We start from the raw sequence: 11,049 nt of genomic DNA, 5'->3' as shown, positions 1-11,049 counted from the left end.
CAAATTAAAGCTGATGGCCATAGAAACCATGTAATCACTTGTGGTGCCAATTTTCTGCGGAGAGGATGGGGAGAAGAGGAACAGATGTGTGCCAGAATACCTTAGGATGATTTCTTAATAGCAGCTATAGGCTCGACACCACAGGCCTTTAAGCACCTGCTGAACAAACACCACTTAGCTGCCCCTCATACTGATGCAACAGGCAATAATTAGAAGTGTTATGCTTTGGTTATCCTGCCTCATGGAAAATGACAGAGACACAGGTCCCTAATGGAGTTTAGAAGACAACAAAGACATGAAACTGCTGATGTTATGAATTCTTCCTTTCATTTGAGTTTAGCTCTTCCTACTGTCTTACTTCCACAGGGACTTGCTCAGCTGGCTGCGCCTCACAGCTGTGCCCATGCACGCTCTCAGATAATTACGGGCCCACTTCTGTATGACTGCACAGTCAGCAGGTTTACACCACAGGTATTGTGAGTGGTGGGTGCACTGAGCCTCAGAGTTGCCCTCATTATCTGCTAACAAGTCAACAGAGTCAGTCAAGTACTAATCACAGTTCCCAACCACAAAGTAAAACATTTTATTTGGATTTATTGACAGTCAGCAAACATATGCATAAAAACGATTTTGGCAACAACATTTTTTTCATAAATTAAAGTGACACTGAAGATTATTCAAGTCTCTTCCTCTTCTTTCTTCTGCTCGTATTCAGTGCTTAAAACATTTCCTGTAAAAGAAAAACTGTTGTTACAAATAGAATAACGGTTCATGATAAATCCACGTAGCTTGAACAAACTGGCATTTTGAACAGGCAAAGAAATGCGTACCTGCTCCAGATCCATCTCGTCATTAATGTTAAAGGTAAGTTCCTCTCTCGCTTTCTCCGTCTGCAGACAACAAAGTGCATATACATGTTTGAAGTAAAAGAGGCGTGTTCACAATGTGATGCTAGGAAAAACTGACATGATTTATTTTTATAAGTTCGGCTTTAGCTGCGTGTCAGCAGAGCTTCTGAAGTGATGTTCGAAGTGATGACATTGATGGGTTACAATCTGCAGTGACTTGTACTTAAAATATACTTATTATTATTATTAGTTTTGAAAGAGCTACTTGAGACTTAGCTTTTTCACAGATTAAAATGATAACACATATGCATGTGTAACCTGCCTTAACAATCGAATCAGTGACAGATGGTTTGTTTTCAGGCATCTGACAGGACAGACAGTGTCTTTGATGACCTGATGGTCACTGATGTGTTAGGTAAATCTGTGCAATCTAATGGAATCCAATAGAAATGAGGTGTTTCTTTTATGATGCCTAAAAGGTTTTGATCAGCTGGACTGTATCAGTCACACAGCACCCAACATGCAACATGCAGCGTGACCCTGGTGTAACTGACAACTGTACTTGTGGCACAAAAGCCTGTGTGATAGTTCTGTTTACTTTTGATGAATAAGACGATAAGTTGACAAAAACTGGGATTTTCCTTACAAAATCCTGCTTTTCTCCTTTTCTTAATCTCTTCCTATATCCTTCACCCTAGAATCTTTGAACAGCATGGGTTTGTATTTTTTTTTTTTTTTTAAAGGTAAGTATGATAAGGACACTGGGGCCTACCAATAGGGAGACTTGCATCTTTCCAGAGTCATGCTGAGCAAACAGAGTGGCATCATGGACAGAAAGGAAGAGATTACTGCGGGAAATATTGCCGTCTTCAAAAGCTCCCCCTGCCTCCAGTTCTTCATACACCTGGGCTGCAGGTGGCAAAACAACAAATATCACACAACGTATGAAAGATGGTGGAGACACAGAGAATTAGGGTGGTGCCCCTAATACTGGCACCTAGTTATTTGAATTACAATAACTGGGAAATGGAGAACATATGCACCCAAAGACATGCGATTGAACTATAGCAGTGTCCTCCACAGACCCTGTCGAACCAGTGTTGAATCAAGTGTGTCACTAAGTCCCTTTTGCCATGCCAACTCTTCAGCAGAGCCAAACAATGTGACTGCAACCATTTAAGACTGTACCTTGAACATTGGCCAGGTAGAGTTTGATGCCCAGCGCCGTGTAGCTTGAGTTCATCTGTGTGAGAATTAAAGCAACAAATGAAGTTGGACACAGACATGTTGCACTAACAATATTCCACCTGTACTTTTTATCTCACTGTTTCTATGGAAACACTACATTTGTACACAGTGTTAGTTTTCTCATTTAAAAATCCAAGACAGTAGAGCTAATGTTAGCATTGTGCTGCTGACGTAATCTGTAATTCAATTAAATATAAATCACTTTAGTTTAAACCTCTCTTCTTCCTAATGGCTTTTTTAAACTTCTCTTTAAATTAGACATTTACTTTACATGGCTCATGCACTTTAACTGCCTCTTTCTACAACATGAACCTTCTTTAAGATTAGAAACTCTAGATCAGAGTCTCTGTGTCAGCTGTCACATGTCAGCTGATGTAAAGCAAGTCAAGTCCAGTGTACTGTAAACATTACCAATACCATTAAGTGATAATAATCCACTGTTGGAGCTATTATTATTATTGGGAGTAGTAGTTATATTTAATTAAATTGAATTGAATGGAAACCTGTCCTTTTTTAAACACATGATATTACCTTTATCAAGACTTTGATGCCCATTAGGTCAACGAAGCAGACCCCTGCTAAATCGAGGATGAGGGTGTGGAAAGGCATTGGCTGGGTCTCCAGGGTGACAGCAGGTGGTCTGGGTGGTTCTTGGTCAGGCACTTGCACGCTCGCCTCAACGTCACTACAGCCAAAGTTGATATAGCTGATGGGAGGCTCAGGTTTGTTGGCGCTGCCATTATTCATATCAAAGTCATTCTGCAGCTCAAGCTGAGATGTAGACTAGATTTAGTGGAAAAAACATACAGAAAGGTGTATAAAAGGTCACAGGATGTGTTTTCATTGAATTTCATCATCGTAGTTATTACAGTAACTAAAAAGGAAATAGTGACATAATAGAAATATGAAACATAAAATAAATTTTTTTGTGTTTCTGGTTATGACATGCATATGTGCGTGCTTGTCTTTTATACGTGATCACACCTGAGCCTTCCTGTTAACCAGAAAGCGGGGCTTCCTCCATCTTGTTTCCTTGTCCTTCTTTTCCTCTTTCTTTTTTTCCTTTTGTTCTTTTTCTAAAAACTTCCGTCTGGCCAGAATAAGTTTGCCAGGATCCAGTCCGGTCTAGACACAAACATGCCTAAGTCAACACCTGGACGTCATGAATACATTCATTCAAACACATGACACATGAACACATTCATTCAAACACATGACACATGAATACAGTCATTCAAACCTGGCCAACCTTGAATGACAGCAAAAGAGGTTAATTGTTAACTGTACCTTTTTGATGACCCTCTGGCGAAATATTTCAGCATTTGCAAAATAGAGTGGTGAACAATAGTTCACTATTTTCACACCCGTTACTGACAAGCCCTGTGGAATTTTAAATGGAAAATTAGATGTACTTCCCCTTACATATTGCACTTATGCAACAATAAAATAAATTAATAGGTTTTAGTTTTCATACCTTACTATACACTTTCGGGTTTTTGTAGATATCTGTGTCCATGATCGAAACCATTGTGGAACCATTACGACTACGAGGAACACATTTATAAAAATGAGCAATCCATTTTACACTGCTGAATTGTCCATTTAACTTTTTAGTTCGTGGATTTGTTTATGACACTTACAACTGTGTCTTGAATATCACTACCAGAATGGAAAAGCCCACCCCGATAGCGACTCCATAAGGCAAGCTGAGAAAGAATGTGGCCAAGAATGACACAACCCAAACACACTAGAAGAGAAAGAGCAATAGAATATGAAAACCATGTGGAAAAACACACACACACATACAATTTTGCTGCAATATTGTAAGGTGTGACATTAACATACACAGTCTAATTTGCTCTTCTTCCACAAGAAGTAGGGATCAGCAAGCTGAAGGATTGTGTTTTTCAGATTGACTGCAATCAAGGCTCCAAGCACTGACTGGGAAAACAAAGATACCAAGTCTCTTGTCACATCTAGATTTTTCTCATGCCTGTATGCTTGTTTGTTTAAATTCAAGATGCAAGATGGGATACTCTCACATGCACCTACTTTTGGAAGTGGATTCAGGTAAGCTCCCAATACAAGCATGGTCACCATTACAACCAGCATCACACATAGACTGGCAAACTATGAGAGAGCAGCAACAGAGGTACAGTTCATAGCAGCTTCAGGTATTACAGTAGTCCATGCTATTTGTCTCAAAAATATTATTGTAGTTACAGTACAGCACCATGGAGAGGTGATATACTCACCTGTGACTTTCCTCCAGCATTGTCTACAGCCAGGGTTACAGACAGGGCACAGGAGATGACATGAATCTTAAAGAAGGACCCAAAAAAATTGCTGCAGCCAAGAGCCAGCATTTCCTGTAGAAGAACGTGTATGTGATATTTACAAAAAGGAATAAAAATCACTTCTTGAACTTCCAAAAGAAATGCATTGTTTCAACCTGGTTGGGATCCACATCATAGCCATGCTTGGCTGCCAGCGTCCTGCCCATAGCCAAGTTGATGACATAACCCACAATAGCCAGGGAGAAAGCTGTGCTCAGCATGTCTTCCCACTGACTGACTTTTGGCAGGACTGGTGCTGGGAACCTAGAAAATAGAGGCAAGAAACAAATGAAACGGAGCAGCATAAAATGGCTTTAATGAGTCATTTTAATGAGTGATGCAGCTGTAATGAATATGCTGATATGCTTTACCCGAGAGTGATTTCTCCCACTATATCCATGTGGTATTTTTGGGGGAGATCCAGAGGGCCTGAAATGGCTGTGGCCACTACCACCTGTGTAGAACATACAAATCAGTCACCACCATACTACATGTAAAAGCGTCACAAGCTGTGCCTTGCAGCAACATATAATCCAAGTTCACAAAGAGAAATGACAAAATGACATAAACTACTTACAACGACGATCTCTACAGGAATGGGGAAGGGCAGTTTGTGGCGGTAGCGTGCACTCAGCTCCTTCACAACAATCAAAACTACGCCGCTGACCAGAGCAAATACCAACGATGCTATGTTGGTCTCCGGAAGTCCACGTATAATATCGACAAGAGTCTGTGTCAAAGAAGTAAAGTTACCCATTTTATTGAAATAGATCAAGTCCTTTGATGTTCACTATATGAAAGAGTCACTTACATATATCACAGCCAGTGGACCACTGTAAGGTGGCACCGTGATGCCAAAGATGTACTTGAGCACTGAGATGAGGATCTGCAATCCTGCAGCAGTCATGAAGCCTCGGATGAAAGACTCTGACAGATAGATGGCTATAAATCCAAACTGCATGAAGCCAAGGCCAATCTGCACCGGCATTAGTAGATTTCCATGTGTCACTTTCAGGTTAAACTGTACTTCTTGTTTCTTTCATTGTGTTCAAACGTGTCTTAAAGAACTGAGGTTTTATAGATTCATGTACCTGTATGATTGCAGTGAGGCAGGCCAGGGTTCCAGATATTCCCAGGCGAACGTCATTCATCCTGTCTGTATCCACTACTGTAGCATTAAGAGTGGCATTGAAATGACTGAAGTCCGACTCTGGGGCCAGTCTAAGACACACCATTCCCACAATAATGCTGAGGACAGCGAAGGTACCTGGACATAAACAGCATGTGTCACATCTTTTTTTTTTTTTGTCAGGTTGAGTGGAGTTGATCTACACTGTGCACCTCTTTCAACATATCTGTCAGTGGTCATCATATTAAATCACTACAGATAAATCACTATGATTTACCTGGGACCAGCTGGTGAGCAGTCCCCATGAAGAAATATGGAATGAGGGGGAAGAAAGAAGAGTAGAGACCATTGACTGGAGGGAGGTTTGCCAGGAGGGCAAATGCCATGCCTGGAAAGAACAGAACCAATACAACAATACCGTGTTATATAGTGGAGTTAGAGTTAGTGGGTATTTACAAAGAGGCATCAGAAGGAGATGAGGATCAACTGACCTTGGGGAACCTGAATGGTACCAGCGCTGACCCCACTGATGACATCAAACAGCAGGCTGTCTTTCACTTTGTACTTGGGAAGCCAGCTTAGTATAGGCAGGTGTCTAAACAACAAGCTCTTCAGTCTAGGCACAGAGCATCTGACAGAAACAAACAAGACAGAATCTCGGAATAACTCTGGTTTCCTTGTTGCTACTTTGAAAAAGTCCATAAGACGCGTCTAAAGTTTGTATTGAGTCACTCTACAGCTACAGGGTTCTCCACTGTTTGATCACAGCGCAAAGCTTGTCAGAGGTAGAGTTTGTTTGATAGGGAGATCTGGAGTTCATGTTGACTGTGTAGAGAGATTGTAATTCTGTACCTGAAGCGCTTCTTCACTTTCTCACCGACAGGGAACTGTCGATTCTTCTTGTCAAACTCTCTGTCGAAGTCTGGGAGGCTATACGTTGGCCTGTCAATCACATAACGTGGGTGGTCTTGCTGCATGGCTATAGCCTGCAGGAAAAAAATTTTGCCTATTCTTAGTCATGATTTTGTTCCATTGTAACAGGGTATATGTGCAAAACAATGGCATCAATATCAAGACTAAAGTGCAATCATTTTTCAAATCCATTTGTGTGTTCTTAGAAGAGGAATGTCACAATTTTCAATTGGACTGCTGACGAGAAAGCGAGTCTCCCCCTGGTGGAAGAAAAGATGAAAAGAACAAATTCCACAGAAATGTCTCTTCGTTGGCATGATACAGTACAGTAATGCCAGATTATGTCATCTGGAGGATTATTTTAGTCAGAAGACGAGAGATATTTAAATGTCAGGAAGGAAGAGGGAAGTTTAATACCATTAACATACTTCTACTCCCCAAACAAGAGCCAAAGGAAGCAGGTAGTAAAGGTAGTAAAAACACCTGCTAGTCACGGCAGCATCACTTACTTATGTTCTTTAGCAATACAAATGAAGTAGATACGCACTTCCTTGATCATCTTTAAACCAAATATTAAAACTTTGATTTTGCGTGTACTTGTTTCTCATAAAATATGAGACTCAACAATTGTTTTAAATGTTCTTTTATAATCTTGAGGATTGCACTTGTGTTGCTTTGCATTTAAATTGCACTCTTCAAGTGTGAAACCCTAATCTAACCTTGAAGGATCAGGTCAGTGTACTGCTACAATATTTGATCAACACCACACAAATAAAAGCACACACAAGTTCACCCTGTCCTTAGCAATCCTACGGTCTTCATGCAGGAAAATAAAACTGTCTAAATTCTTATATTTGTACATATTTGAGCTCAATTTATAAAATAGTTATAAATCCAGAGCTGAAAAGATATTAAACTTCACTATTTATCAAAAGAACACCTGCTTGCTACACATACAAGGGGTGGACGATTTAGACTTTAAACCAATATTGTGACGTTTTACAATATTTTTGCAGTAACAATGTGATGATACAGTAGCACACTTAATATTATTTGACCACAAACCACACTAGCGTTTTTAAAGCTGAGCAAACCGGGTAAACAGTTTGGCACCACACCATTTGTTTGTAGGCTTATGTCCATGATATGGCACGTATGGAAACGTCATCATGCAGCTATGCTGTTATTATCACAATTTGCCAAATTCTAATAATCAAAACATATAGTAAAGTTGCAAATTAAGAGCAAACACGTCCATTTCCAGTGCCACTAACCCATCAGTATAAAAGCATTGACCCTGTATTACTTTTATTATCAGAAAAAGTGAAAACTCAGTACTGTACCTTACTGTGGAAGCACAATGTCAGCACGCATGTGGCTCAGTTGTGTGTGCTGCTCACCTGTTTGATTTCTTATCAATGACTCTACACCTTTGGGGTGGAGCTTATCAAACCAAAATTCTTAAAGACTTCAACCAAGTCCTTAAAGAGGAACAAAGGTGATCGCTAAAATTAGTGAAGAGACAAGGTGACAAAATTAACAATAAATGCATCTTTAATGGGTTGAGTTTTTTTCTATATACACATATAGCATATAGTGTATATTTTCTATATACACATTCATCCTCTCACCAACAAAAATACTATTTTACGTCTTATGGTAAAAGGCAGACATAAGCTAAGACTGAGCTAAACCACTAACAAAGCCTAGTTTAACTTGACTTATTACACAAATCATACTAATTGTAAAACTAATGATACATATAAATAGTGTATTTCAACATTAAAAAGGGTGTGACAGAGATGACAATGTGTGATACATGATTTTGTTCCATTGTAACAGGGTTTGTGTGCAAAACAATGGCATCAATATCAAGACTAAAGTGCAATCATTTATCAAATTCATTTGTGTGTTTCTTTGAAGAGGAATGTCACAATTTTCAATTGGACTGCTGACAAAGAAAGCAAATCTCCCCCTGGTGGAAGAAAAGGTGAATAGCACAAATTCCACAGAAATGTCTCTTCCTTGGGCATGGCATACAACTCCAACTAAACTAGGTTATGCAAAAGAAATGTGTGTCATATGACAGATGGTGTGCCCCTGCCAGAACTGTAACTGAGAGTGCAACTATCCAACTCTGTGACACGTTGTCTGTCTGCTTTAGTTATGATGAATGGAGTGAAAAGGCTTAATATGCAGACACTATGATAGGAACCATTAATATACTGTGGTTCATAACTGCAGGTAATTTGGGTAAAACAATCAAGCGCCCCAACATACATAGTACACATTACTATTAAAAGAGTGATTTGCAGGTTGGCTGTTTTTGTTGCATGTTAGTTTTGAGAGTATTTTCAGTTTCATTTTAAGAACTGCTCCCTGGAATAAAAACATGTTGTAGTGGGGTTTTCCTTTCGTACATCATCTGTTTGCAGATTAAACAATCAAGATAAAATCTGTCTGAAAATCCACCTTCACATCTCTTCATAAACACCCTGGAACAGCTCATTCAAAAACAGTTCCTGTCTTACATTTAGGCTTATGGCCACTAACAGGAATATAACGTGGATCTTTAAAAGTCGAGGAACAAGTTACAAAGCAAACACAGAGCTTGTTAAGCAAGTGCAACTCCGCATGGTGAAAGTCAGATGACTATAATCTAGCCATTTCTGGGGTTTCCTCCTCTTTGTTTCGAAAGCTCTTTGACCAGCTCCCGCTGGCAGCCTACAAACCCTCAAAGTCCATCACAGTCTATAAAATCAGTGCAGGCTAGAAGTCACTGAGGATGCTGATGTCTGCAAACTCCTGCCGGTATCTGTATGAGTACAGGGCCAAGAGGAAGGACCATTTGAGAGTCAGGAAGCTCCACACAGCAGAGAGGAAGAGGCTCCTCGGGTCCGTAAAAGCTGTGGCACAGAAAAATATATACAACAGAGTGATGAGAACTTGCATTAGGAACAAATGTATTTTGCTTAATCCAAAGTTTTATTATTATTATTATTATTATTATTATTATTATTACTACTCATTGCACAATAGGAACAGTCAAATGAGAGTTACATTGCTTCTGTGTGATGGCGAGAGTGAGGAAGGTGATGAAGGCGGTCATTGCCAAAATAGAGAAGGTCATGCCAACACAGATGAAGAACCTGAGCCCTTTGAGCCAGGTGCGCCAGTAGTCCTGCAGGTACATGATGTGTGTCACCAGAGCCCAGAACGCTAAGACCCCTGTGAGGAGAAACAAACATGCACACACTTTATTGAGTTGAAAGTTAATCCTGCAAAGCACGGGCAGTATCCAAGTACCTGAAGACTACAATCACACTCAGCTGACTATCCAGTAGGAAAGAAACACGGGGGGGACAGGTTAAAGTACATGTCAGCAGGGGATGGGGGGGGTCACTCTAGCTGTAGATCACAGTTAGATGCTCCCACACCGTGTGAAGAAGACAACAGATTACACACTGGAGCTGCTGGACACATACCTGAGAGGCCTCCCATGGCCGCCGTCCACGGCTGCTTGAAGGCAACAGTCCACACCAAGAAAGCCGAAAGTCCAGCCAGGGTGCCAAACACAGCGTAACCTGTGCTAATGTAGATCCTGCTGATTCCCATTGTGAAACACAACTAGTGCTAACGTCGGTCGTAGCGGACAGAGGCGGGTTGGTTTGGACAACAGAGCGGAGCTCACCGCCACATTATGTAATATCCCGGACACCAGCACGACATGAAATCCCCCCTCCGCCGAGCAACCGCGGAAAAACGACGCCTATCAGCCACAAGTAGTTTAGGAAAAAGCCGAGCGACCGCTAGTTCGCGTACCTTAAACGAAGCACGAACACAGCGATGTGAAAAATCAAGGTTTTCTGAGGTGAAAATAAAAAAAAAAGCAGCAGCAAAACACGAGCCGAGCCGAGCGCTCATATGATACACACAGCCAAGATGGCGAGCTGGGTGCGAGAAAACACCGCCAACAACATCCACGTCTTCAGCCGGTGACAAAAGAAACCGGACAAAATGACATGAGTGCAATATTATTCGTAAATGCAATTATTTCACTGTTATCAAACATCCAAGATGCAACATACAGGTTGTTAATGTGGAGGGAAAACCACTCTCTCGGGTTAGTTTTTACCCTCCTGCCATAAAGTCATCGATCACTCACACTTCTAATATCTTTGCACAGAGGAAACTCCCGATCGTTCCACACAGCGCCCCCGGTGGCTGAGAGAGGAACTGTCACTTGACACCTGATGCTGGAGCCATCAAATGCCTCATTAGTTGACTTTTATTAAGGTGCTGTGCAAAACCTGCAGCACCGAAGCAATACTATCAGTACTGTTGTTATTATATAAACATGTGGTGTGTTCACATATCTCTTCAAAGGATGTCTGTGAAGATTCTCAGTCACCCAGGTGAAGTTATCTGGAAGTGGAGTCATGGCAACTGGACTTCCTTCTCGTTAGGTCCAAACATTTCACCGCTCATCCAAGTAGCTTCTTCAGTCTGAGAATAGCTGGTTAGAGAACACAAATCTTTCCTCCGGGGTGGTTTCACTTGAAGCGTTTATCGGTCA

The 11,049-nt window shown here is 40.9% G+C and overlaps 2 protein-coding genes across 2 annotated transcripts; both read right to left on the bottom strand.

Annotated features, from left to right (window-relative positions):
- Positions 1 to 578: 578 nt before the first annotated feature.
- Positions 579 to 7,880, bottom strand: LOC113167649 (solute carrier family 26 member 9). Its single transcript, XM_026368436.1, has 21 exons — positions 7,817 to 7,880; positions 6,414 to 6,547; positions 6,053 to 6,192; positions 5,839 to 5,949; positions 5,524 to 5,699; positions 5,244 to 5,408; positions 5,010 to 5,162; positions 4,804 to 4,886; positions 4,549 to 4,696; positions 4,352 to 4,465; positions 4,149 to 4,226; positions 3,942 to 4,037; positions 3,737 to 3,843; positions 3,571 to 3,640; positions 3,384 to 3,476; positions 3,081 to 3,221; positions 2,628 to 2,879; positions 2,037 to 2,091; positions 1,621 to 1,757; positions 831 to 890; positions 579 to 730 (listed from the first exon to the last, which is right to left on the bottom strand). Exons 2-21 carry the CDS (start codon positions 6,536 to 6,538, stop codon positions 719 to 721), a joined length of 2,316 nt encoding a protein of 771 aa, XP_026224221.1. The 5' UTR covers positions 6,539 to 6,547; positions 7,817 to 7,880; the 3' UTR covers positions 579 to 718.
- Positions 7,881 to 8,004: 124 nt separating this feature from the next.
- Positions 8,005 to 10,566, bottom strand: slc48a1a (solute carrier family 48 member 1a). Its single transcript, XM_026368417.1, has 3 exons — positions 9,959 to 10,566; positions 9,534 to 9,701; positions 8,005 to 9,379 (listed from the first exon to the last, which is right to left on the bottom strand). The coding sequence occupies exons 1-3, from the start codon at positions 10,086 to 10,088 to the stop codon at positions 9,243 to 9,245; spliced, it is 435 nt and encodes a 144-aa protein (XP_026224202.1). The 5' UTR covers positions 10,089 to 10,566; the 3' UTR covers positions 8,005 to 9,242.
- Positions 10,567 to 11,049: the final 483 nt, after the last annotated feature.

Source organism: Anabas testudineus, chromosome 7 (assembly GCF_900324465.2).
Source record: "Anabas testudineus chromosome 7, fAnaTes1.2, whole genome shotgun sequence".
Lineage (NCBI taxonomy): Eukaryota > Metazoa > Chordata > Actinopteri > Anabantiformes > Anabantidae > Anabas > Anabas testudineus.
Note: the sequence above shows the minus strand (reverse complement) of the source record. Positions and strands in the feature narration are given on the sequence as shown.

Coding starts and splice junctions, on each gene's coding strand:
- LOC113167649 (XM_026368436.1), bottom strand. CDS start 6,538: ATGCAGCAAGACCACCCACGTTATGTGATTGACAGGCCAACGTATAGC. Junction 5,409..5,523: donor GCCTCACTGCAATCATACAG/GTACATGAATCT, acceptor ATGCCGGTGCAG/ATTGGCCTTGGCTTCATGCA. Junction 1,758..2,036: donor CTACCTGGCCAATGTTCAAG/GTACAGTCTTAA, acceptor TGCCACCTGCAG/CCCAGGTGTATGAAGAACTG.
- slc48a1a (XM_026368417.1), bottom strand. CDS start 10,088: ATGGGAATCAGCAGGATCTACATTAGCACAGGTTACGCTGTGTTTGGC. Junction 9,702..9,958: donor GGCCATGGGAGGCCTCTCAG/GTATGTGTCCAG, acceptor TTCTCCTCACAG/GGGTCTTAGCGTTCTGGGCT. Junction 9,380..9,533: donor CGCCATCACACAGAAGCAAT/GTAACTCTCATT, acceptor TCTGTGCCACAG/CTTTTACGGACCCGAGGAGC.